Genomic DNA, 27,484 nt, shown 5'->3' with positions numbered 1-27,484 from the left:
TCTTTAGTGCCGTTGAGCAAGTCACTGAACCCTGACCTGTAGCTGACAGGAACAACTCCCAACAATAACCCGTTCAATCTCTTAACAATCATTTCATTAATAACCACTCATGACATGAACCGTTTAAATGACTTTAACTGAATCAATAATCAATGGAGTGGATCAGAATTCAGGTTTATTGATTACTTCACCAAATGCTTGGAAGATTACATCACAATATTATGTATAGAACCGTATAGCGCTTTCATTTCTATGTATCTTACATTGAAAACTTTACAGTCTGCATTTTTTCATTTACTGTATATATATATATTTATATGTTCCCTAGCGTTAGGGAAGAAAAGTAGACATCCATAGTTGCGAGGGAAGGAATGCTTCTCAAAAAAAAAAATATTTAAATGCACTTTAAATAATTACATACATCCTTCTTTTAAAAAAAAGGCATGAAATAAAGGAGGATTCAGGATGCGGAGGTTCCACTGTCTCTGTAGATGTGAGCTTTGGTTTTGGCTCCGTTCCTGAACCCTTCACGTGGTTGAACTTTTACTGTTGAATGTGACACAACACTGATGGGCATTCCAACTATCCCGAACAAGTCGGTACACTGAGCGGTGTTAATACAAGACTGTCTTAACACAGTCAGCAAACAGATGTGCAAAAGAGTGTGATGGAAACAGACGACTACTGTGTGTCACCTTATAGGGCCAATTGATGGATTAGTGAAGCGTTTTATGAGCCAGCTGTAATTCTGAAAGCCGGGAAGAGTTGACACCATGTTCAGTCCTTCAGTGTAAGGCTTACTAGGTCAACATATAAAGGAATGCATGACAGAGGGAAGTAACCAGTCTTTCAAACAACCTTTCATTGTAAACCAGCGATTATCCTCAAAAAACAACAACAAAAAAACAAATTAAAGCGAATGAGCGAAATAAATAAGTAAAATCTCGTTGACAGGCAAGACTGATAAAGATGACGGGACGGTTGTGTCACAGAGAGCAGAGACGTCACAGAGTCAAAGCCGCGGCTGATCTTTGATAGTGTTGTAGGACATGCAGATTCTTGTCACCTGCAGCTGAGAGTTTGCCAATAGCCCGCTACCTAATAACACAGACATAAGAGGGAACATAAACATTAAAGTGACAAACAATGCTTTGGGATGGACACTGATACATGAGGGTCCAGATATTACAACATACTTTTGATTAGATCACCAAACTCACAATAAGGGCGACACTGATGGTGTCATCATTTTCTAACAGGCACAGGTGGCCAATAGAGATTTTCACAAAGGGCAAATGTAAAGTTCATCCGATTCAATGGTGTTGTTCATTTGCTTTCAGCATTTTGATATACTTTTTTTTTCTTAGTTAAGTATTTTAAAAAAAAACAAACAAACAAAAAACAAAACCATCAAAATCAGATACAGGGTTTGCAACAATTTCAATAAATTATTTGTTTACAGTTCGTTTCTAGTTATTACAGGAGGGGATGATGAATGACAACAGTCAGCAGAGAGCGCTGGTCACAGTGCTGTTCATCCCCGAGAGAAAGAAGGAAGAAAGAACAGGAAAAAAAAAAAGAGACTTTTCTACAAGATGAACGCAGTAGAAAAGCTGAACACTTTAACGCTGAAGTCCTGAACTGAGACAGAAAAGCTACAGTCTTCATCGTCTTCCTCCTGACAGTGTAGCCCCCCCCCCTCTGTAAACTGCTTCAGTCCAAAAGAGGGGAAAAGTCTCTCATCAGTGTCCGCTGTCATCCCCCCCCCACGTTTCTCCCGTCCTTCCTTCCACCTGTTCCCGCACACACACACATGCGTGCCCGTTCTAAGATGCGGGAATCCAGGCGGGCGGCCCGTCGGGAGCCGCGATGTGGAAGACGGAACCGATCCGCAGGAAGAAGCGCCTGAGGACGGCCCGCAGCTCGGGGATCAGGTCAAACTGCATCATTTCACACAGGTGAGGGTAGTAGCAGGAAGCGTGGGGCTTGAACTGGAAAAAGGAGGAGGAGAGAAAATGTAAATCAGCACCACGATTCAACCAAGTGACATATTGTACGTGCTTTAATGCCACTATTTGGAAATATAGAGAGAGTTCACAGCAAGGTATTAAAATAATGTCCTGAGAAGCCATTTTTGTCTTCACTGATCTATCTTTCAGCTGTATTTTGGTGTTTTTAAGTGCAATTTTATTGAATTACAAAAATCGCATTCAGGCAAATAAATTTAATTTGTACCACAAAATTTCTTTTAACAACTTTCCCACAGTGTGAACTGTACAAGCAGACCTTGCACAAGAGAACGGTGCCAGCTGGTCCACTTTTACAATACTGTTGTGATTTCTGTTGATGCAGTGGTTTGTGTGGTGTTGGCATTTTCTTTTGAAGATGGCTGCATGGCGCCAATATTTCCTACTGCTTCGAGCTACGTGCCGGGTTGTTTTCGGACTGAGAAGCTGCTGTAGTTTGACACCCTGGAAAGAAACCCTGAGTAACGGGCAGCTATGAGTCATCATGAATAGTGCCATCACACAGAGAATGTGTGATTCATAGGTGACAGCTCAGAGATGTGTTTATAATCACAAAAGAGGAATCTAAAGCGTCTTTTGAAGATTTTCAAGGTTTCCTGGTTATGATCCATAAAGCTCCGTTATGTTGTAAATATAGATTGTGCGTATGTGCGTATGTGTGTGTGTGTGTGTGTGTGTGTGTGTGTGTTCCTGCCTTGTCGTCGGGCAGCCGTAGCGTCCTGGTGAGCAGCAGCATCAACAGGCTGTTCCAAGCCTCTCTGTGGCTCTCCGAGGTCAAACTGATGAAGTAGGCCAGAGCTTCACTACACACCCTGAGAGGGACAACACAACACACACACACACACATATTAGACTATTATGCAATACTGATGTCTCTCCGACACTGAACAGACAGCATCGGTCGACCTGTATCAGAGCTGTGACCACACAATTATTATTATTATTATTATTATTATCATAGACGTGCAGGCCGAGGCAGCACATCCGGCCATTTAATCATTAACACCACACATACGTATTCTTGATGTAATACATGAGTCAACTGCTCCACTGCAGCTGCTCGGTGACAAACATAACAAGGTGATTTGTGCTCTCACATATTCTATGAATCACGCACACACACAGTGTACAGTTCATAAATATATACCGTGATGAGGTACGAGCCGTGTGTGAGAACACAGCTCATACTCCACATGAACAAACAGCAGCACTGCGCTTTCTGCTAATGACACAGTTGCTGCTTCTTTATCTAAGGTTTAACATTTAACCAGGCAGTGACATACTGGAAACATTTGGAGGTAGTAGAGATAAGACTGTTGTCAGCTGTGGATTGTCTGTCTGTTAAGTTTGGAAGTCTGGTGATAGTCTAACAAATCCCAAGAAAAGACCAAAACCAACCATGAAGTATTGTGTGTTTATATCATTCCTCTGTGTCGTTGAGCTCATTGTTCTCTAAAAATGATCAAAAACATATTAAAGAGCCACAGGCCACACTGGGTGACATTCATTACCATGAACACACACACTGTTGTTTATTTTGAGCCAATCTGTAAAATGCACTTTTTACTTCCCACCTTTTTTTTTTTTTAAATGAAAACATAGGAGCTTGTGGCTGAAAACCACTAACTAGCTGTGGAAGGCAGAAAGCATTAAGATACAGACAAATGTGTTGTTGGTTTTAGTCTTTTCATGAGATTTTGAAACAATGACAAAACTATACAACATCCTTTAAAACACAATGCTGTGGTGATGAAGTTGAGCGTGTTGAGTGTGTTGGACTCACAGCAGCAGGCGTGTCTGGATGTCAGGCCACGAGTCCTGCAGCTGACGATCAGAGTACATCCTGAACAAAATCCTCAGGCTGCAGGCCAGACTGCTGGTCTCCTGCTTCAACAAGTTGGGCTTGGATTTCCCTTTAAAGCCTGAATCAAAAGAGGTTAACGTTAGGTGGTCTAACAACTGGTCATACCCCCCCCCTCTGTATCTCTACTGTCTCTTTTTATTTACCTGCCCTCCAGAGCGCTGTCCTTTGTTCGTTGTTGGAGTTGAAGTCCTTGGCGAAGGTGTGCGACTCCAGCAGACAGTCCAGCAGCTTGAAGAGGTGTGCAGAGGTCATGTGTCTGTACATACCCTGATCTGGACCCGGCTCTCCTCCTTCAGCTTCAGACTCTTCCAGAGCATCTCGCTAACAGGAGGATGACGTGTTGTTCAGATTAGTGAGCACAGATTCAACTGTGACATTTCCTTAAATACAAACTAAAACGGTGATGTTGAAATAAAGACTGACAGCAGCTGTTGTTGTTATCTACCTGTGCCGCAGCCATGTTCTCAGCATCCTCTTTCTTGCTGGTTGTCGGGAAGAAGACGATGTTGTCTATGGTCTGGATCAGTTCCAGCTGTACCACGCATTTAATCAGCAGTCCCGCAAACAGCTTCTGGTCTGAAACTCCTGTAGCATAGAAAAGCACAAGAGGTGGAGAGATGTGAGCAGATACGTGACATGTGAAGGTGGGATTTGAATTGACAGCAGATGTGAATTATGTGTGTGTGTGTGTGTGCTTGTGCATGCTGTGCACTCACTAGCGTTGGACTTTCCCTTCCAGGTGTCGTCGCTGGACATCTGGCTGTGTCCTCTCTCAGACAGAGCTCTGTCGTAGCTGCTTTGGGACTGGGTGTCAAAATCAGCATCCTGGAGACGGAACAGCGACAAACGCCATGAACATTCACATGTTAGTGTCGTTCTTCTTATATGGCGGAAAGATATTAAGGAAATACAGCAGTCCCTTTATTGGCTACATGGCTCTTATCATGTTCAAGACCAAGTATGAAGCATCTGCTGAGCTGCTGTTGTACATTATTACTGTTTAGTCAATGAGTGTCTGTTTATTTTCTTACAAAATGTTTGCCATCAGCAGCTTCCTCCTCCTGTCCAGCCGGCCGCCAAGTCAACAAACTGATGTGAAAAGCAAACAGAACAGCAGATCAGGGAAAAGTGTTGTGATAACCAACATCCGGTCATATAATTAGTTGTACTAAAGCAACTCATAGCTTTGACATGCATTTGCCTTAATTCCTTAATTCCCTTTGATTCCCTCTGAATGTATGCTATCAAGAAGACCTTCATAAGCAGTTTCATTAACATCTTTAAAACTGAATCGAGCTGATCTCTGGTTCGAAGTACACTAATTGCAGACATACACGTGAGGGCTGGTGTTCTGGAAGATCTCAAGCATGCAGGAGCAGGTGATGTTCCAGACTGAGGGGCTGAACTTCTCCCCGTTCAGAATCACCAGGTTCTCCAGACAGTTGGTCCCCGACCGAGCCAGCTGCTCGTTGTCTGTAAGAGAGAAGAGAATCAGCTGCTACATGCAACTTCACTGAGGGTCATGAGGTGCTTGCTGGAGACTGGAATCTAAGAAGATCCTGTTCTATCCTGTTGCTGAATGTTGGGCTTGCTTCATTTTTTCATATTTTATAGCACAGTCCTGGAGGATAAAATTGTGTCATGTCTAAATTCTAATCCAAATCTGTTATTCAGGATTTCTTCTTTAACGTGCATTCATAGAACTATCACCAGGGTGTCCTCCTGGTGGCCTGAGGGGTCACTGTCCATGGTTTGAGTCTAGCTGGGACACCTTTATTACATCTCATTCCCCTTCTCTCTCTGCCCTCATTTCTGCCGTCATCTCTCTGCTACCTAAAAAAAGGGCCAAAAAATCTCTTTTAAAAATCTATTACTTAGGGACTGTACATAAACTATTAGAGGGGGAAAAGAAGATCAGACAAGGGATTGGGTTATGAATTTTTTCTTTTTACTTTTTCTCTTTTGGCAGAGTCTAAACATCTGGAATCTGGGGTGGGGTCTTATTCCCTTAGCTGGCCCGTCATAAATTCAGTAACAGTGATAAACATGGTTAATTTACTAGTGTTCGGTTTAAAAAAAAATAGAGTAGCTGGTTAACATGTCAGCCCCCCTCTCCACTCAGCCCCTTACTGATATTGACATCCTCAACTACAAGCCAGCTGTTCAGCAGAGCACCAAAATATCTCGTTTGTAACGTCACATCAGTGTTCCCTCTCTGTTTAAAATCTGCGTGTGTGGACAGATGAGTATCATAAGCGCTGTACTTGTCTACATGATTTTAAACACCCACCTTGCCTGACACACCACTGTAACTGTGTGAAAATGTCTGCCAGCAGGATTTCACTGAGAGGCTCATAGAACTGGGTGAACACATCACAGATGGCATATAGTGCATGGTTGCATGTTGTCGTCATCCACTCAGTTTTCTGGAAGAAACAAACGAGCAGATGTAAGTAAAGTCACATTTTAAAAAACTCCTTTCCATCACTGTATGTGCAGTTATTCTGTCTCTTCTAGATCAGAAAAGAGGATTAACCCTCTCATATGTAAGTGACTTGTCATAATATAAAACAACTATGGGACTTGATGGCCTGCCATCGGTGACCTCTGACCTCTGTCTGCTGCTCAGGGAGCTTCATGTTGTCAAAGATGCGGAAGACGATTCTGAAGAGGTCGTGCCACCAGTGCTTCTCAAAGGTGTGGCCGTAACTCTTCATGATCTCAAACATGACTGTTAGACCTCTGCCAGAAGCAAAGACAAACGGTTTAGTCATCAATCTTGTTGCATTACGACTCAGCAAGAACAAAGCAGGTAGAGTATGGGATTACTAGCGATACGTTATGATGCTGCAATATCATTTCCTCCTCAAGTTCAGATTTTAGAAGAATTTGTTGTGTTTTGCAATTATTTGTGTGAAATGCAGGAAGGTAAAGCACAAGAGGAGACCAGACATTTTGGAAACATGTGTAGTTGAAACTGTACTGAAAAAACTGTACAGTAAAGTGTTGAACTCTTTGAACTCTTTGGTTTTCTTCAGTTTCCTCTGCTTTTATTTACAGGCCTGTGACACTACACGCCAAACTACACATGCCATGTGTTATTATTTTCACAATCAGTTGGGCTACTCAGAAATGTGACTGAGCTATGACTGAAATAAAGGGTGCAGCATGAGTTGGGTTTAAACTGTTCAGCTAAACTCCATGCTGAGTGGTTTTTGCTACCTGGTTCGGACATCCAGCTTGCAGCGGTTGATGATACAAGAAAGCTCAAACAGAATGGGAAACCAGCCACGAACCCACACCCGATCGCCAGGGGCAACGTTCATGTCATCGCTGGTGTATTCCCTCAGCGCCTGGACAGAGACACAGCAATACACAATATACACATACCATTATTTTTGATTTTTTCATTATTTTTATTTTATTGAAACCAGCACTGTCACAACTCTGCTGTTCCCACCTGTGGCCTTTCGGAGACGTATTTAGCGCAGTGCCGTATGAGTCTGATAGCCTCCATGCTAGTGTCAGGAAAAGCTGCGTTGCACACGAACTCTGACAGACACTTCACTGCATCCTGGAACGAATCGATAGCAGCTGCAAAGTGCTCCTGGAAGGTGTTCACTGAAGGAAGAGTGATGAAGAGGAGAAAAGGAAAGTGAGAAAACAGGAAGGAACTAGACGTCGATTTGCGGTCTTCAATCTCTCCTCATACAGAAGCAGTATGAGAATCTGTCTAACCGTCAGCTGAGCAGGTTGACAGAACACAACCTCTGTCACTTGGTTTTATCATCTGAGGGAACAGTAGCGCTCATACTCACTGACAATGTGGCCGGTGGTCTGGAAGGCTAGTTCCACTATGGTCTCGTCGTGGTCAGAGGCTGCCTGGTGAAACACTGAGAAGATGTTCTTCCAACCTGAACGGATGTTGGCTGCCTGGGAGTTTACCATCTGAGCCACACACCTGATCACCATGTCTCTGATAGTGGGGGACCTAAGGGAAGGGGGAGTCGTTACCATGGTGTAACGCTGCGTATCTTTGAGAGTTGATATCGTTCTTCTTCATATATCTACTGTGTAACCCTTTAACCCTGTAGCAGTGTTTCTATAAATACCTCGGGAACACTTTTGTACTGAGACAGTCTCTCATCTTGTAGTATTTATTCTCACAGTATTCTCTACCTGTTTTTCTTCATGATGTGCTCAAAAGGTCTGAGGAAGTCTTTCTGGAAGCGGAAATTGGCCAGCTCTCCTTTCTCCAAGAACTTCATGGAGAGCTGCCTCAGTGAGTCCACAGCAAAGATGGCTACATCCTCATTGGGGTTACAGCCCACCTATAGAGAGACACAACAGTCATGAATTGGGGCTCAGCAATGCATTAAATTCACTCAGTTTTACTAAAGACAATCACATTGATATAGCTTCTTTTCAGGACAGTTTGTTAAAGGATATGTTCACAATTTTTCAAGTCTGTCTTAAAGGGGCCATATTATGATAAACTCACTTTTTCAATGCTTGTGCATATATATTTGGGTCTCTGATATGCCTACTAACACACAAACTGTGAAATAAGACCACAAAGTCAGTTTGGTGAGGGCTGGCTTGTTCTGTGCTCTTGTGATTCAACAAGCCATTCAGATTTGATGCCCCTTCTGATGTCACTTGGGGCTTCATTTAAACTACAGAATTGTACTGCCCCTCATCCATGCCTCTATCTGAGTCTCCACCCACTAAGTTTCCTGAGGTCCACCATGTTTTTTTCGCAAGCGCCAGCCAGGACCTGGCTAAAGTAAGCTAAGGGCGAAAAATTCACACATATCGTAGGGCTGGACCAGGGGACCAAGCCGGAGCTTAGTTAACACTGGAGTCACACATCACCTCAGCTGCTGTCATCAATAAGTTTATATAATTTCAAAGTTACACAGTATGTAGATAGCTATGTGTATAAACAATAACGTCGCTGCCGTATTTATGCCTTTAGATGACATTATTTTGAGTGTGGATGAGGCAGCTACGATGTTAGCATAGTTCTAATCAATCTGAACTTCATTCAGAAGAAAAGCATTTTAAAAGTTGGTTGTGTGTCATGTTGGGGACAGACCTGACAAGGCATGAATTCAGACTTTTAAAAAAAAATCAGCATTATGATGTAGTTATTTCAGCATCCATTTGATCCATTAATTGTAATTAAATTACAACAAAATTTAAGTTTATTTTGGGTTAATTCAGACTGAGCCTCAGTAACATCACCATGCTGGTTGGGGACTAGTCGATGCCTGCTGTTGCTCACTGGCTGTTTGGGGCAAATAAATTTTCTAATGGTCAGTATGAACAGGAGGAATGATTATGGCAAGAAAAACCAATTTCAATGTTCATTTGGGCTCCTGACCATTGCTTTAAGAAAATTTTGAAAAATTATGAACCTGTCCTTTAAGTTTATGTACTCAATACTCAAATCAATAATTTAAGTTTCACAAATGAAAACTACTGCTATGGCTGTAAACATTGCTGATGAGAGCAGTGACAGTGAACCAAAACGGTAAAGTTGCAGGCTGGAAAACCAAAACAATGAGCTGAACGATGCTAAAATGCTACAAAGAAATGAGGGGAGCTACAGAGTTGGGTGATAATTCTCTGTGGACTCATCACCTTCACATTTCATCCATTGTTGATGTAATAATATCAATTACAGCAGACCCATAATATTGGGTCTAAAATGGCATTACTGACTGATGACCCATACAATACTGTGCCTTTGGGAAATAAAAAAATTAAACTGTCCATCTGTGCTTTCAGTGATAAATGACAGTTTCAGTTCTAATTTTTTTGGGGGGTCCAAAACATACCCTACTCATGTACAACAAAATAAATGACAATGTCCAGTCTGCATTCTGCGAACACATAGCCTGTGTAGACATAATTTAAGAGCCTTCTTATGTCCTTGTAGCAGTAATAAATCAGAGTCCAAAAGGAGGCAATACAGGACAAAACAAAGTGTGCGAAGCGGCAGAGAGCACAACTGAGGGAACACAGTTTCATCCCACTAGTGTTTGCCATACCACCCTTTGCATGAGACTGTAACTAAAACTTCTTCCTAGTTATACATTTTCAGGTGATATATTTTTAGAACACAAACTGTGAAATCAACTTTGCATAGTTTGCATACTCGCACACAGAGTATGTAAAAGGCCTACAGAGCACAGAATGCAAGATATTTGCCTCCTACTGTAGACCTTTTGGTCCACTGACCTTGTTGAAGTGGTCGCCTATGACCTGCCAGATTCGAGACCACTGCAGCCTGATGCGGTTCATGTTGTAATAGGAGATTTCCACAATCTTCTGCAGGCTGAACATCCTTGGCTGGTGTGCTGAGGCCAACTCATCCATTGATACCGCACACAGCCACCGCACAAAGTCCACTGGAATCAATTAAACAGCAGCAGTCTATCAATAACTTTCTTTGCAACATAAGACGAACAGAGACATGTGAGAGAAAGGTATAACACCAACCGATTGCATTTCCATCTAGTCTGGTGGAGCCAGTGAAGATCCTGCAAATATTAAAGCAGTTTTAGTATTTGTAGGTTACAAAAACATTGACAAAGTGAATAAGCAATGTCCCGTATCTCACCTGTCCACAGCTACCACTACACTCTGAGAACTGGTCTCTCCTACTGACTCCTGGATGTGAGCCATCTGTCTCTTGTCCTGACTTCCCACCAGGTTTCCTGCAAAACCAAACACATTGAACACAAGCTGATGTACACAGACAAATGTATGTGACTTTTAGAAGCACAATGAAGTGGGTATAGATGTAGAATTTCTGTGTGATGTTATATGTAATGACTTATTTTCAGAGAGACATAAAGAGGGAACTGATGTGGATTATAGTTTTTACAATAAACAATGGCTGTTTGAGTTCATATTGAATATTCAATGGCCTGAGAAGGTTGACATTGACTAAAACTGTAGAAGGAATACAGCAGTTATGATGTGAATACTCAGGCTACGGACAATTTTTGCAGTTGATAATATGAGGTAGGGGTTAAACTGTGAATAGTTAAGTTTCCTACCTAGTCCCAGGGGCATGAACTCTTCTGTGCCAGTGGGTAAACCCTTGATGCCGCCGTCTTTGTCCCGGACCACCCCCGAGATGTAGCGTGTCTTCACCCCAGTGCCAATCAACTGGGCAAGCTCCAGCTGACTGATACACCTCAGGATCTACAGCACGTAGACATCAATCACAAAACAGTTCAAGTAAACACTGTGCATGCAGATGGTGTGGCTTCTTCTCTGCTACTAAACTTCATAAAATCATATTAGCATGTAGGGAGTCACCTCATGCCAGGAGTTGCCCAGGTAGTTTCCATCAGTGTGGGCCACAGTGATCAGGGTCTTGATGGTGTCAATATTCTTCTGTTTCATCTCTGTGATGCTGGAACTGGCTGTCAGCAGGGTGAACCTGGCCAAGGCCTGGACATACGCATCTCGTTCCAACTACAGAAAGGCCAGTTAATACGTGCACCAAGAACACTGAGTCAATGACTAAATAAAATATAACTGAAGCAATATGTGACTGGACATCACTGTACCTGCATGTTGAAGATGCAGGCGATCCTGATGGCACATCGAATGCCTTCCAGACACAGTGAGGCCACTTCTGGGTCATCGCAGTCCTGCAGTCCCACGCTGAACGCTGCCAGCAGGGGGGTCCACGCCAGCTGGAACATACAGAAATTGGAACCTTTTAATTCATTTTTTTTCATTCTTCCAAATACTTGTTATTCATATTTTGTCTGACATCATACCTTGAACATGGGCCTGACATGCTCCAGGTGCGTAGCACTGAAGAAGGGGGCCTGAGCGTGGCTGACGGCCTCCATCAGAGCTTTAGCCGTCTTCGCCATCTGCTCCATCTCCATGTTGTACAGCAGACGGCGTTGCTTCTCGCTGGCCACGCCTGATGGAAGGAAGGAGGACATCAATGTGTTTTTCAGCAAACAGAGAACAGTGTCAGGAAGATGATGAGCCGAGAGGACATCAGGCAATATGTGACGGACGGTGAAGTTCAGAGAGACGAGGAGAAAAGGTTTTATTTGAGCATTTTAAGCAATAAATGAGACTCACTCTGCTTGGTGGACTTGGGGGTGATTGAAAACTCTTTGCTCTCCTTCATGGCGATCTTCTTGCCTGCGATCTCATCATATATGGAAGATAGATACTCTTCCGGCAGGTCCTTACTGTCATTAATACCACGGTTCATCTTGATGTACTGCTCCTTTGTCATTTTGTTCTTCACCTTCATCGGTGAGGAAGATGGAAAAAGACATTTGGGGGTGATTATTAAAAAGGGAAGGACTTAGGTAAGGAAATGAAGAAAAAACATTTTCTGTCAAGCTATTCAAGCGTTGCCTGAGTTTGCAAAAACCACACACATAAACTTCCCGATGTCTTTTCAGATGTTAGTTTCTATTCTGATCAATGTGGGGGAATTTTGGTAAAACTTTAAAGCTCCTGCCAAGTATTTACTGGCTCCTCATCACGCTGCGCAGGACTGGAGCGGCTACACACCATCAAGTCAGGAAAAATACATATTCAAGCAGGAGAACACAGGAAAACAGGAAGGAAATGTTGCAGCACAGAGTACAATGCATCTTTTAATATACTGTGATATTTTTTTATTGCTATCAAGGAAGTGTTTTCAATGCCTAACGTCCATCATCCCTCTCTGTTTTCTCCCCAGCTATAGTCAGTGTGTGTGTGTGTGTGTCACACAGAGATCTGCCTTTCCCAGACTTTAAACTTTGGGAGCAATTTCCCCCGTCACAGTGGTCTGTCAGCCATGATAAATCAGCTGCAGCAGCTATTTGTACAGAGCTGCACTAAGACAGATAAAACCCCCTCCTTCATTTAAATGGGGATGAAAAAAATATACAAAAAACAAAACTAAACAAAAAAAACACGCAGGAAGTCTGGCAAAAAAAATTTTGAAGTGGCTCAACCTTTGATGGAATGCAAAGCAATATCATCCGGCAAGGTACTGCTGTGGCAAATAAAGTAAGTGCAAGCACACATTCCTGGAAGATTACTTTGTAACATGAAGGCTGTATTTCAGATGTTTGTCTTAGGACTGGCTGACAAAAAATGTGACGGTTCCTGGTTCCTCAAAGTGGACTTCCTGGATCGTATTTCATTGTCTTGAACGCCACCTCCAATGCAAATGTTTGCATCTAAAACATAATTATCTATTTATTTTTTTTACATAGAGCTGTTTTTGAACTGATCCTGGATGGTTCAACGGCCCAGATATGGTGATCATAGTGACAAAACATAAAGTACTAATGAAGAGTTCTCACCTGAGGGCTGTGCAGGTCTGTGGTGAGCATAATGATGGAGTATGCCAGCACGTAAGCAGTGTCTGCACTGGCAAACAGAGTCTGTCTGTAAAAGAAGAAGCACATCAGAGCGACAGTTAGCTCGACTGCTCATTCTGTATCTTTTCTTTTTAATGCGACATTAACTCTTATGGCTAAAGATAATAAGATTACCCGACTGGTGCTCTCATATTTCAATAGGAAATCTACGGGAGGAGTGAAGACGAGCCTTACCCCTGGTTGCACTCCAGGTATCGAGCAGCGAACTTCTCCATCAGTCTATCAATCTTCTGTGCCTCCCCCGGCAGCCTGAAGCCTTCCAGGAACGCTCTGAGTGCCGAGACAAAGTCCCGCCCGCAGAAGTCCAGCTGGTCCACGTAGCAGTACATCACTTCTTTGTTGAACTTGATGTTCTCACCCAAGAATTCACCCACTTGGGTCTGTGGATGCAGACGTAGCACGGTCGCTAATCAATTTTTCTGTTAGCATCACTGGAGAGTACAGCATTGTATAATTGAAGCTTGTGTGATCCCTCACCGTGTCCAGCCTGTCCTCCTGGTGTAGGAACTGGGCGATGTCCTCAGCTGTGGAACCCAGCATGCCCTGGTCCTGCAGGTACTGGATACCTCGCTTCGGCTTCTTGTTGAAGCTGGGAAGAGAACATAAGAACAAATCTATCCCCGTCTTCTCTAAACAAGAACAAACAGTCCCACACTCTGAACTCTGAGAACTGTTACCATCAATAAAGACAGATCCTAACTAATCCTCATGTAAATCCTAACCAGAGGGAGAAAAGGGCTCACAGTTCGATGCCGTGCTCGATGATGTCCTTCTGCTGTTTGATAACCTCATACTGCTCCGGGTGGTCGGCCTGGGAGAGCGCAACACTGGAGGAGACGGTGGAGTCCAGCGAGCTGATGCTGTCTCGACGTCCCGCCAGCTGCTCTGGGAGCTTCAGCTCTCCTCCCTCGTTATCAGACGGATGCTCCTGACCTGAAAACACATCACACACACACACACACACACACACACACACACATCACAATAATGATAGGTTTAGATTCTACCCCTCTCCTGTGCATTGTTCACATACATAACACACACACTATACACACTTACCCAGGTTAGCTTGAAGGTTTGGATTGACATACATGTCTTTGCTCCACTCCACCATACATTTGAGGATTGACACCAGACACTCCAAACCCTTCTTACGTAGGCTCAGCTCCTGCGCATATTACAGCACACACACACACACACACACACACACTTGTAATGGTGTAACACGCAAAACATAACTTAAGAAACTGTGCAGTTTATAAGCTTATGTAGCTTATATCTTATTCTTTTTCAAAAAACTGTATTTAGTGAACAGCTTGATGAAGTTCTTGTCTGTCCCTTACCAGGAAGATGTCCTATTTAACAAAGACCTGTGCTCCTATAGAGTCAGTCCTTACAATCTGCATCATAGTGACAATGGGGGGAGGGGGGGGGTCCTCTACCTGTAGAGGAGTCATCCCGAGCTCCTGACCACTCCTGCCCATAGCAATCTTAGAGAGGTCGTTGACAAGGCGTTCAAAGATGTTGGCAGCGTTTAAGTCGCAGTCGTAGTTCACATAGATGTCGACGACACACTGAGCATCTGGAGGAGGAAAGAATTTCATCAAAAAACTGGATCACGAGGAAGAACATTTTTAAATGATACTGAGGAAATAAAATCCTCCGAACAAAAAAAATAACTATTTCACAGAGCTGAACTGATAATACACTGTTGGCTGAAGTGATCAGTTAATTACAATACAGCATTTCTTGAATCCATACTGGATTACTGGACACACATAAGTGACCTAACCAAGCAGGCGAGAATAAAATGCATCAGTGCCAACTGAAATAAAAAGAGCAGAATCACTCCAGGGCTGCAAAAAAAAAAAAAAGAAAAGACAACATGAAGAGATGATACACTAGCCGCTGCATCCTAATACCAGCCAACATCTGCCAACATTTGAAAAACCTTTTTGGAACGCTCTGGTGTTCAGTCAACAGAAATGTTTCACGTAGTTGCTTTGCTCTAGTTGTGGATGTGACTCATGCTGTGCTACTAGAGCAGTGCCAGTACAGCGATGGTAATATTTAGTAGCAGCTACAACTGGGAGAATTAGTGTGACTGTGTTTTTAACTTTGAGTGAAAAAAAGAGAAAAATGTGCATCAGCGGACCTGCGCAGATGCGTGTTAGTGTCTGGATGACCATCCACTTGTGCTCAAAGGAGCTGGTCGACGTCTCCAGGATGGTCAGAAAGATCTCCCGAAAAAACACCTGCGGCAAAGTGGAAGAGAGATTAAATATATCACAACTACCAGACCAACATGCTGACACCGTCTGTTTAGTCCACATTCTGTACCTCGATCTGCATCTTCAGGTGGACTTTGAAGTGGGAGAGCAAGGTGAGGAAGATGGCAAGCGAGAGCTCGAAGACCTCAGGCACGGAGGAGACGCCGTTTTTAGACAGTGCCACACAAAGATACTGTTTGATTGCGTTAACGAACATCTCATGGGTGCGAAACACTGGCCCGGCGCCCTGCAGCACAGAGAGCAGCAGCTGCAGAGAAACGATCTTGGACCGCAACTCGTGGGACCTGCAGAGGAAAAAAGAATTGGACGGGCATTAGTTATACTGGCTAAAGTGTAAAACAAGACAAAATACACAAAGACACTTAAGAGCCATATATAGCGACATGGACAGTAGAAATGAATGTCCTGTCTATAAATAATGTTCCACAGTCAACTGAATAAAAGATACTTGGGTATAACAGTGTTGCATGATGGTATTTAATGTAGGTCATTATGTGAGCTTCTATCAGGGCTCAGTTTACTCTGGTCTATTCACACTGGCTGGTCCAGGGTTTAATGTTACAGTAACTAGAGATGACAGGGCCACACCGGGATGGAAAAGGGCACATTAACCTGTGGAAACTGAAATTGAGCGCCGTTTGTGAGCCGAGGGCAGCTATGTGTGTTTTGGCAAATTGTAGTATGATAAAAACAGGAAACCAAATAAAAGAGAGAAACTGTATCAAGGCAGATTTTCAAAACTGGAGAGCTGATGATTAAAGCACTTATGTTACCATAGTGCAGTGGTAGGCAAATAGTGGCCTGTGGTGTAGAAAAATATTTGGCTCCATGATGAAAGTTTTGACTTTTACATAATTTTCATGAACCTGCTCTCAAACAAAGGCTCCTGTAAATCCCAATTAATGCGAAAGCCATTAAAACTATAGTTGCGCCATGTTAGTTGAACATTGCATGGTGCTGAAATAAACCTATCAGATATTATAGTTTAATGTGTGAATTCTAACACTTTTACTTTGTTCCTCACAGATACAAATGATTGGCATTCAACCAGAAATGGTGTATTAATGCCATTTCCACCCTCAGATGAAATCTTCAGTTCTGTAATGAATTAAAAGAAATAAGCAGAACATATAGGTTTGTTTACACTGCACTGGTTAATGGCCCCCACTGAAAAATCCTGAAAAAAACAGACCCCTGGTTGAACCTAATTGCTGCCATAGTGGTTTGTATAATCATCCTATGAAATGATTCTAGATCAAAATATCTTTGTGGTATGATTTTTGTCAAAACACATGCATCTTACTAAGATAAGTAAGACATGGAGGACTTGGAGAATTAGCTGGTTGTGCAATCTATCATGTATTTAGAGTTGGGGATTGTCATAAAAAAAAAAAAAATTTTTTAAAAACACTCACTTTGGGTCTGGAGGTCCATCTGCAAGGGGCTTCATGGAGAGTTTGCACAATGAGCGAAACACCAGAAATGCATCCTTCTGCAGGATGTGAGAGAACCGGGCGGCGTTGTGGGGTCCCTGCAGGGCCTCAGCATCCTGAGACAGATGAAGAGAGTCAGTCTCACTGTATGTGCAAATGGACAAAGAAGGAAAACAGCCTCTCTCTCTGTGGCAGGACACTTCCATATTGATTGCGGTTAATGGCAGAACTCCAGATGTGGAGTCAGGAGTTACTTCAATAACTCCTTCCTGCTGCTCACCTGCAGTTATTGATCCCACTCTGTAGTTCAACAGTCTTACCAGAAGGATCATTTGTGTCTCATTTTTTAAATTCACCGCTTTACTCATCACATGTATTTCACTACTTTTCCATCACATTCACAGAACTTGAGTCGGCATTTCTTTCTAACCATTAAAATATTTCATTTGCCTTGGCTATGTACAAGTGTAACTGATGAGAGGAACTAAACAGTGTTGGTATTTAAATGTTTCTTGGTATAAATGAAGGAAGACACAAGTCTACACAAAGGAAGTAAACTTTCTGGCCATGTAAGAAACGTACCACAATAGGGGACCTGTTTTTAAATTATTCAGCTTCCACAGAAGAGGCTGAGAACAAGACTAAAAAATCTCTTTGCATCAGTAGTGTTTCATGCTTTAATTCGCTGCACTACAAGTTAATAAGTCACACTGCTCACCAGCATATCAGCTGAAGAAACAGAGGAGCGGTCTTCGATGATGCCGTTCATCTGCTGACCCTCAGCTCTGACTCTGGAGGGAGCCACATCTGTCTGCTCAGTGACAGGGTGGGCTGGGTAATCGCCTCCTGGAGGAGAAACCAAAGCCTCTTTCACACATACTTCCCATAAATCTCTGGGATAACCTTTTAGACTGTTCACACATGCAGCTACATTCAGGAACATTTCCATCTTGCGCCTTTTCACACATGCCATGGCGATGCCGGAATAGATGGGACAGTGGGTGAAGGGGGGGTGTAGGTTAGGTTGTGTGCGTAGCGAGTGTGGTCGACAGAGATAGAGAGAGAGAGAGAGAGAGAGAGAGGGTGTGTGATGGTGGCTGCCAGACCGGAGCAGAGAGTATGAAGCTAGCAGTATAACGTTAGCTGTGAACATCAGTGCGACGTGTGTACAGTTGAGGCTGTTTGTCAGTAAATAAATGCTCTTACTGTCGCTACATTCAGAGATGTTTCTGGTGGAGTGGCATGTCCGCCCGCTGAGCCCCGTTAATCAGCAGGAGCGACGAGTGAATTTTAAATCCTTAATTACAAACCAGTTTGCCGTCTCTTTTCCGTGGATCTGACACCCCGCATCTCCTCTCTCCACATGCCTGCTCACCAAAACCTTGCTCTGTGCTCCACAAGAGTAGTTAATGTTATGGATATGATTTGGATTGTGAAATGGAACATGCTGTGATATTATCACACCAAGCACAGACACACAGACTTTTAAAAAGGGAGTCATTGCTTGAATAGAGGAGCTATTTTTTGTGTTAAATATTTTAAATAAAATGTTCACATTCTTTTGGAAATGTTTATTCAACGTAACTATATTGCTGCTCTTATTCACACATGACCCAATGCAGGAAATGTTCCTGAACATTTCAGGGATAGACTGCATGTGTGAAAGGGACTCAAGAGGAAAATTTCAAGTCATGACAGTGAAGTAGAACACTGTCGCTGACATTTAGAGAAGAGACAGAGAACAGAAAAGAAAAGATAACTGAGGCCAGTGAATTCTGACCTGTTCCAGTGTGAATCTGTGTTGGCGGTTGCTCTCCCTCGTCTCCTTCAGGCGCTGCTGACTCTGCTGGATTGCTCTCTGCTTCTTCAGCCGGCTGAGCCGCTACAACAGGAGGCGTCTCTGCACCTTCATCTTCGAAAACTGAATCTGATGTAAACAAATAGCAAAGAGAGATTTCATGCTTCATTTCAAAACTGAAAACTGAAAGTAAATATTTGCCTGAAGTCTGGAGATGACAGATACCTCTTGATGGTGTGACTTGTTCTGCTCCTCCATTCATCGGTACATTGCCTCCCTCAGGCTCCCCATTAATTGATGGTGTGTCTGGCGCTTGGTCCTGGTCCACGTCCGGAGCTGGGGGTGGGGGCGTGGAGCTGGTGGTGGTAGTGAGGTCTGGAGTACTGGCTGCTGGGGATGGGGAACTCTGGGGCTCCGGAGTAGGTGTGCGGTCAGACCGGGGGGAGCCGGACCTCCGGCTACCTGGGACTGGGGACGGGTTCTGCTGGGGCAAACGCAGCCGTTCCTTCTCTTGCTCCTGGGCCTCCAGAGCCTGTGGAGGCAGCGGGTGGTAAAGAGGAGCCATGTAGAGGAACAGTTTTATACAGTGGAGTGTAGCTGTAGCACTTAAGAGATTAAGAGTCAAAAAAAACTGAATCTCAGTTCACATCTCATATTTGTTCAGCTATTCCAAACAGGTCTGGTGATCATCATCCTACATACTATAGCTAGCTGGCTGAATGTGTAAATAAGCAATTAGCTTATTACACATATGGAGCAACATTAGCATTCATTTGGAGTCCTGTTTCTGGCCACATGACAACTTTTAGCTCTGTTTTGGTCTCCGACAACTCCTGAAAGACACATTTGTTCGTTAGCTGCTAAACGGACCACAGTGTCCATCGGCAAGTCACTACCTTTGTGTTTCTGCCGGAGTGTACAGTGGGTTTATCAGAGCTTTTTCACTCAATACAGACTGAAAACAACACTGGTGAAAGCAGTGAGAGTGAACCAAAGAGTACAGATTGTTTTAGCTAGATTGTTTTTATCTCAAGTTTGGCTAGCTGAGTTGCGTTAGAAGGCTTGTGCAAAACATATGATAAACGACTGTGATTCAACACTATTTCATATAAAAATGACAGAACTTAATCACTGAATGACATGTTCCTTCATTTTGAGTCAGTGCTGCCAACTATTTTCAGTAGGAAGTAGCTAAAGCCCGCAGGAAAAGTCGCTAATGTTGCTAGATGACGACACGTGCTAATTTGCATATCTATGACATCATGATGTAATAACATACAAGATTTTTAAAAATTTTAAAGAAAATTGAGTTAAATTCATCTAAACGGACTGTAAATAGCTATTTCATTAGCTATTTTTTCTTTTCAAGCAGCTCCTCAATGTGCATCTAAATCTATCTCTAACAATGATATTTATGCAGACTGTTGTATCAACTCTAACCAAAGTATCATGAAGAGAAAGATGATCATGCAATGAAATAAATTCACTATTGTTCATGCTGTCTATTTTTCACAAAACAAAATAATAGATAGTAAATTTACTACTTAGGGCTTAAATAGTAATTTATGTCCTAAGTAGGAATGACTAGGTATGGAGGTGAGTGCCATAGACAGGCTGGAGAAGTCAGAAAGTATTGAGCAACAGACTATCACTTTGATTGTTTTGGATTTTTCCTGAGATTTGTTGACAATAACAAAAATATAGAATATTATGAGAGGCAAAAGCTATAATTCTTTAATATTTTGCCATCAGTTGTATGGATAGATGCCATGCAGCAATGTATCATAAAAACATCATATTGGACTAACAGCCTGGTTCTCCATGCGTGTGAAGATAACGTTGAGCATCTGTGTGAGCGTGGCTTTAGCGGTGGTCTGGTTGATGAGGTTGCGGCTGGCCAGGTAGATGTTGTAGCAGGTCCTGACGGTGAGGAGGATCGTTCCCTCGTGAATCTCTATGTGTGGGGAGGTCACCGCCGTCAGCAGGGCCTAGATCCAGAGACAAGGAAGTAAAGAGTTATCAGACAGGATGTCTTGTTTAGAAGATGAGGCTGGCTGCAGCTGCTGAATCACCGACCAACTTCCCTACTTCTGTGGTACGTTAAAGCCGCAGATGTGTAGTTCTCATAATCTGTTACTGCATGCTTGGTGCAGAATTCAAGTGTAGATCATAATCAACTTAAAGAAAATGATAAGGCTGATTCATTTCAGTACTCTATTATATATTATAGTCGGTTTAGTATTAGTCAGCCTAAATGGACTGCAGTGACATTCAGGTCTCCTTCAGAGATGAATGAAAGCCAAAGCAGATGTTAATAATCTGTCCTGTAAATCTTATGTCAACAGTCATAAAAGTCGGTGCTTCTTAAAACAAGAGAGACTTTGCCCTTCCAGCCAACCAGAGTGTGTATTTTATTCACAAAGAGGAAACCATTAAGATGCCAACTGCACAAACACAACTCAAGTTTTGAATCCAAAGAAGTGACCAGGAAATGTGAATAAATGTGATGAGAAGTCAAAGAAAGATGGTGCAAGTGTGCACTCGTCAGGACGTATTAAAGGGCGACATTATAAACTAAACCATCTCTAAAGATGCAAAATACTGGATATTAGATACTTTTTAAATTTGATAGATATCTTGAAATAATCTTTGCAGATTTTCATGCCTTTGGATTCATACAGATGTGACAAATGAAGAATGTTAGTATGACAACCTTTCATTTCTGTTTTAAAAGAAAAACTGATACAAGAAATAGCAGAACTGGTTAGTGAAAAAAAGTGTCTTTTGTAACAGAAACCCATAATGTGGTTTCATTTTATGCTAAAAATGTTTGTGTGATCATAGACATCAAATATTAAATGATGGACATCAGAGAAATGATTCAGAAATATTCTGTTGTAGAATTGCAGGTTGTCAATGTGATCAAGGAGCAAAACAAGGCATGAATACATGTAGTTCTATTTAAACATTCAATATTATATAACTTTTCCTTCCTGTTAAGTCACTACTCTTCACTTAACAGACACGGCATGTTGAAACTGATTTTTGCCACAGCTGTGAACCATGACTGAAAGCACTCGAGTATGGAGGAGTGACTGTTTGACACGATAAACAACAGCGATGACAGCTGGAGGATCTGAAGGCTGCCAGATGACGGGAGAGGCACCGGGCGTACCTTGATGATCTGTAGCTGGACTCCCTCATCGGTCTGTGGGCCCTGGAAGCAGTTGCAGATGGTTTCCACCAGCCGGTCGATCAGTCTCTTGCCTGGGGTTCTGCTGTCAGGGGCGTTGCCTGTGATGTGGCCGTACGCAATCAGCTTCTACGATCAGACAGTGCACAGGTTAGGACAGCAGAGGCAACGTGGGTGTGAGTCACTTTTGGAGTAGTTTTGGGTTCCTGTGTTGTTTGAGTCATTTTGAGGGTAGGTGCAGAATTCGCTGTGAATGTGTGTGACTGTGTTTGTTACAAAGTGTGTCTGAGTTGTTCATTTAAGCACTTGTGTGTTTTGGGATCATTTGGAAAAAAACGAAGTGCGTACGTGAGAAAAAAGAGGAATTCTGGATTCATTTGTGTGTGTCTAAAGCCCTATGAAGACTGGATCTATGTCTCAAGGTGAGGTGGAGTCATTTAATATTACCTGCTGATCAGTGATTTTATTACAGTCCAGTGCACATATGAGTAATTTCTCACCCCAACCGGAGTAATAATTTCAGCCAAAACAATCTGTTTTTCAGCAAACTCGCTGGTCCTCCTGTAATTTAAATAACATTCAGAGCCACGTCCTTGTATTTTAAAGTAGTATTGTACTTCCATAAAGTTGGAGAACAAAGAGATCTGACAAAGAATCGTCAAAATCAAAGCAGCAGGCACTGCAATATCCTGTTGGTTAGCCTTAAGTATAGGTCCACTGACAAAAACACTGGATCCTACATTTCCCATAATGCAGCTCAACAGCATCCTTTGTTAGGTGCTCTGTTGGAGTCAATACAGTCTATAGAGCCAATATTGGGTTTTTATTTGGGTGAAATGATGTGGCCATTTGAACTCCAGGCCAGTAGGGGGCAACAACATGGTTATGGTGGTGGCCCTCATATTAGTTGATATAAGGCATCTGGTGTTTGTGTGTTTGAATGGCGGGTGGCACGACAGTTCTTACAAGCGAAGACTACATAAAGAAAATGAGATCCATAAACAGAAAGCCTGTACTTCAAGAAAACATCATCACACATATGGTGTCTCAAGCCAACTCAACACCACCACCAACGGTCATCTACTCCAGGTCAACGTCAACGTAAACAACAAACCAAACTGCCAGTTTGTTAGCATAGCTGAACAATAGAAATGTTGTTGTCAATTCGGCACCACATGTTCCCTGTCTGGTAAATTCCCATGTCATTCAAACTCTGTGCCCCCAGTTTGTTACACAGCTATTCTATCACAAATGTGTAGTCTCCAAGCCTAAACTAAAATAACTCTGATGACATCATCAGGGTCATTTTTTCAGACTTTGGGCAGTTCCCTCTGGAATCACAAAGGACATTATGCAACTGTTTTCACAGGCTGAGTATTACTCTACAACTAGTATACTGAACTTGATGTGTAAGATTCAGTGCTCCTTTAACAATAATAATAATAATAAAAAAATCTACTTTATTTATTTTATTCATTAAAAACAGGAACAAAGAGAGAAGTAAAATATGGCGATTAAGAGTACAAAAAATTAAATGAAATAAAATAGATAACAGCTAAATAAGTTTTTTAAAGTGTGTGTGTGTGTGTGTGTGTGTGTGTGTGTGTGTGTGTGTGCTCCTCTAAGATTCACTGACAGTCTCAATTGGCTTTTCATCAGTAGTGCACTGTATGTACTTAAGGGATTATAACTAATATGACCATACGAGCTTATTTAAATGTGTGTGTGTGTGTGTATGTGTATGTGGAATGTAGAGCCATTGTTGTAACTGCATGTTACACATGTGAAACAGGTGTTGCAAGATTTCACCCCTCCACCCCACAGGGGTAATAAAACCATATAATACCTGCTGTGAGAAAGTGAAGGAGTGATGAAGGAAGCAGAAGATGTTGAGTTTATTTCACTGCTCTATGTGTGTGTGTATAAGTGTGTATGTGTGTCAGCATATATTAACCTGCAGACAGTCCAAAGAGGTGCTAACTATCCGGGGGGACTTTGACTGACAGGCCAACTCGAAGGGAAGCACATATTTGTCAGCCTCGATGTAGTTGGCTCTGGGTGGGACCACTGTTCCATCCCTGCAGTAATGAGAGGAGAGCAAACAACATCTTATAAACACATCGTTTGTTCTAATATTAAAAAACACTGGAGCTACACAACTCCAGTATGTGATGTTCATAAATCAAATGCTGTGTAAAACATTTTACTGTACATTTTTATTTTCATGGTGCAGAGTTTTACAGGGCGTTGAACCTTTACATGTAGATCTTAGAAAAGCATAATAGCATATTGTTAAGATAACAGCTTCCTTGTAGGCTGTCTGAAGGCTGTTTGAATGACACAGTGAGCAGCGCAGAGGTTTACAGCACACGTCTTCGGGGCAAATCTTACCTCACGTCACAAGACGAGGACAAAAAGCTCAAATCTACTGCTGTATGTTCACTCATTCTGGGTTAAAAAAAGGGTGTGTGCACGAGCATACTTACTTTTGTTTCTCAAGCTCGGACTTGATTTCATCTATGAAGGGAAACACAGGAGATCAAATGTTAGTCAAGTCTGAACTTCGACCCTTGCAGCTCACAGCAGCGTGACGTGATTTGACTCCATATCTGGAGGTTACTGGGCCAATCTCAAACCTGACCGCAGCAGGCTGTTTTGTTTGTTTTCTTGCCTTTTAGTCGGGAGAATATTTTCTATCCTGTAACTGTTTTATTGTTGTTTACTTCAATTGAACAGCCTCCTTCTGATTTTTACTCTTTGTCATCCCCTGCATTCACCATTCCCATCTGCAACTTAAAATCAATTTCCATTTCTTCATAATTTTTTTTCCCCACATTGATTCATCCATAGCCACACACACACACACACACACACACACACACACACACACACACACACACACACACACACTCCTCAGCTAACCGGTGTTGTGGCCCTGGCTACACAGAGAGTAACGGTTTATATTCAGCCAGCCAGATGTGACCAAAGAAATTGATTCGATTCAATGTGGCGGTGAATACCACAACTCTAACGGACTCCCCGTATCACAGAGCTGCACAGAGGAAATCAGCTTATGCAATACTCACAAGAAATGTCACAATCACCAGTGATGATCGAGTAACTACCAAGAATGTATGACCATTTTGATATCATATACTAAAAAGATATGAGCTTGCTTGCTTTCTCCATGGTAATGTATCAACACATTAGGGAGCTAAATACAGAAAGGCATTAATAACACCGATGCCCTTTTTTATTTAGGTACCTGGCTAAGCTCTGATGTTTCACTGAAAAACAGCCATTAACAAGTAATCTCTCTTTCCGCTGCATGCTTAATTAATTAATCATGGATGCAACAGATGAAGGAGCCTGCGATCCACAGCATAACAACTTCAGTATTTGAACAGAGAAACAAATCAGCTTTCCGTGCTGGAAAGATGAGATGTTCATGGAGCTCACTTAAGTTTTAAACCAGTCACAGCACACAGTTAGTCAGTATGAGAATGGGACAAACACAACATAGTACTACATCAGTAGTGTGAAGAGTCAGACGGAGGGTTGTGTTCTCAGGGTGTCATGAATAATGAGAGAGTGTCACTGGCAGACAAAGCAGCTTAAACAAACTGACCTGTTTGCTCATCTCTCTGTGACATTTATCTCTTAGCAATCAACCTTATGCTCCCTTCACACATGTTTTAAAATATATAGAAAATATTCTACGTCGAATAATGTATCTCATGTGGTTTTTCCACAAACTTGTTAAATGTTGGTTAACAAGTTTCGACTCCTTCTCCCTCATTAAGAATTCCAGAATCTATAATATGCAAATATTTTTCATTTCAGAAGTTTAACCTCTGAACACAGATGTCACCTACGTCACTGTAAAATCCATTCTCAGTGTTTGTGCACTAGAGGCTTCATGTTTCCACATCACACTTGTGTAAATTGAATATTAGACCAGGATTGGCTTCCAAACTAGTTGTGATGTCACAAACTATGCTCCTAAGCCCGCCCCTTAAAATTAGATTTTCAATAAGCAAAGAGAAACTTTCCACTTTCAGCAGATGAATGTGAAAACAGCCTTCTACTGTCAAACTCTGCACATACGTCATTCTGCACAGTGAGGTTCAAACATTCAACTGTAGGAACAAGAGGAAATCATACTTTTGAATGGAGGAGGACTTCAGTAATGAAGCGCAACTTCTTGTTTGAAAGACAGAGAGGGAGGGAGGGAGAGCAAAAACACCCTGCGTGTGCCTGAGCAGGTACCCGTCAACTGAGAATCACGTGTTTGAAACTTAAATATTGTGCACCTTGATTTCCAGCTGTCAGATTCACCAGCCCCAACAACAATGTCACAAGGAGGGAGGTGGGTCATACACACACACACACACACACGGGCAGGGCAGCTTGAGCCCAATATAATAAAAAACAAACACAATGAAGTGAGCAGCCTGGTGTGTACGTGTGTGTGTGTAACACTATCTGTGATTGTGTTGAATGGAAAAGCATGGACGTCAGAGTATCCTGGAGTTTAGGTAGCCTGTGTGTCTGGTTGGGTGACAGTGATACGTACAACACAGGGATTGGTCTGTTTAGCCAGCTAACGACAGCTACCTGTTAGCATGTTCACCTGCCGTCGTTAAGAGCGGTGACTGCGATGTGATGTGAAGGCACAATAAATATTAGCACTGCTGAATGAGCATGATGCTGTGAAAGCGATGCCAACGTTTAATGAGCTAACGCTGCCTGTAACGTCAACGGGCAGCTGAGCAGGCGATGAAGGCCAATTCACATGCTAACGCTAACTAGCTCTCCTCTTTCTCCAACAAGACAGACACGACAGAAATGTTTTAGTGAAGCTCCGCGTAGAGCATACTTACAAACCGACACACAAAAACAAACACACTCACCGAGAGCCACCTGACAGGCTTTACGCAGCTGGCTGTGCTGGCTCCTCTTCACCTCCTTATCCGAGAGGATTTTCTCCAGCGCCCGAGAAAGAAACATGCTCTTAGTTTTACTGTTTTCTGCCCTCTGCTGCTGCTGCTGTGGAGGCCCGTGTTGTTGCTGCTGCTGCTGCATCTCTCGCTCTGGTTCCTGCTCCTCTCTCAGGCCGTCATCTTCGGCCTGGCCCTGCGGATAAGCAGCAGGTAACAAGGAAAGCTAACGAAACCCAGGCTATCGATGTCAGTCCCGTAGTAGAGCTGCTAACCTCAGCTCAGCACCGCCATGCTTGGTGACACGTCATGTCACGTGATTCTCAGCTGTCTGGGGTGTTTTGACTACAGCACCTAGAGGAGTCATCAGAAACCTCCCAAACGGGGTCAAATAATCATATCGGTGATTGATGGCAAATTAAAAAATAGTTTCAAGCCCACATTGCAGAACGTGTCATAAATGTGCTCGAAACATTTCTACCGTGGAAACGTTACGACATTTGAGCA

General features: G+C 42.6%; 1 protein-coding gene across 1 annotated transcript; it reads right to left on the bottom strand.

Moving 5' to 3' along the window:
• Positions 1 to 149: 149 nt before the first annotated feature.
• On the bottom strand, positions 150 to 27,418 carry arfgef2 (ADP-ribosylation factor guanine nucleotide-exchange factor 2 (brefeldin A-inhibited)). Its single transcript, XM_044352834.1, has 39 exons — positions 26,951 to 27,418; positions 24,524 to 24,554; positions 23,992 to 24,115; positions 22,020 to 22,166; positions 20,653 to 20,832; positions 19,070 to 19,376; positions 18,827 to 18,973; positions 17,765 to 17,892; positions 17,029 to 17,162; positions 15,663 to 15,897; positions 15,478 to 15,577; positions 14,765 to 14,904; positions 14,382 to 14,490; positions 14,066 to 14,255; positions 13,800 to 13,911; positions 13,497 to 13,702; positions 13,245 to 13,329; positions 12,016 to 12,187; positions 11,697 to 11,848; positions 11,481 to 11,609; positions 11,227 to 11,385; positions 10,962 to 11,109; positions 10,520 to 10,616; positions 10,399 to 10,439; positions 10,138 to 10,307; positions 8,071 to 8,222; positions 7,710 to 7,882; positions 7,352 to 7,512; positions 7,114 to 7,244; positions 6,504 to 6,633; positions 6,182 to 6,317; positions 5,226 to 5,364; positions 4,923 to 4,980; positions 4,608 to 4,716; positions 4,337 to 4,476; positions 4,035 to 4,212; positions 3,811 to 3,949; positions 2,722 to 2,839; positions 150 to 1,991 (listed from the first exon to the last, which is right to left on the bottom strand). The coding sequence occupies exons 1-39, from the start codon at positions 27,120 to 27,122 to the stop codon at positions 1,827 to 1,829; spliced, it is 5,544 nt and encodes a 1,847-aa protein (XP_044208769.1). The 5' UTR covers positions 27,123 to 27,418; the 3' UTR covers positions 150 to 1,826.
• Between the last annotated feature and the right edge of the window lie 66 nt (positions 27,419 to 27,484).

The sequence above is a fragment of the Thunnus albacares genome, chromosome 5, assembly GCF_914725855.1.
Source record: "Thunnus albacares chromosome 5, fThuAlb1.1, whole genome shotgun sequence".
NCBI classification, from domain to species: Eukaryota; Metazoa; Chordata; class Actinopteri; order Scombriformes; family Scombridae; genus Thunnus; species Thunnus albacares.
This window is presented reverse-complemented; position numbering and strand designations above follow the sequence as displayed.

What these genes read in the sequence shown, in the direction of transcription:
- arfgef2 (XM_044352834.1), bottom strand. Translation starts at nt 27,122, where the DNA reads ATGCAGCAGCAGCAGCAACAACACGGGCCTCCACAGCAGCAGCAGCAG. An exon ending in TCCGAGCTTGAGAAACAAAA is followed by an intron (nt 24,116 to 24,523) that starts GTAAGTATGCTC and finishes TCATTACTGCAG; the next exon opens with GGATGGAACAGTGGTCCCAC. An exon ending in TCCCTGAGCAGCAGACAGAG is followed by an intron (nt 6,318 to 6,503) that starts GTCAGAGGTCAC and finishes TGTTTCTTCCAG; the next exon opens with AAAACTGAGTGGATGACGAC.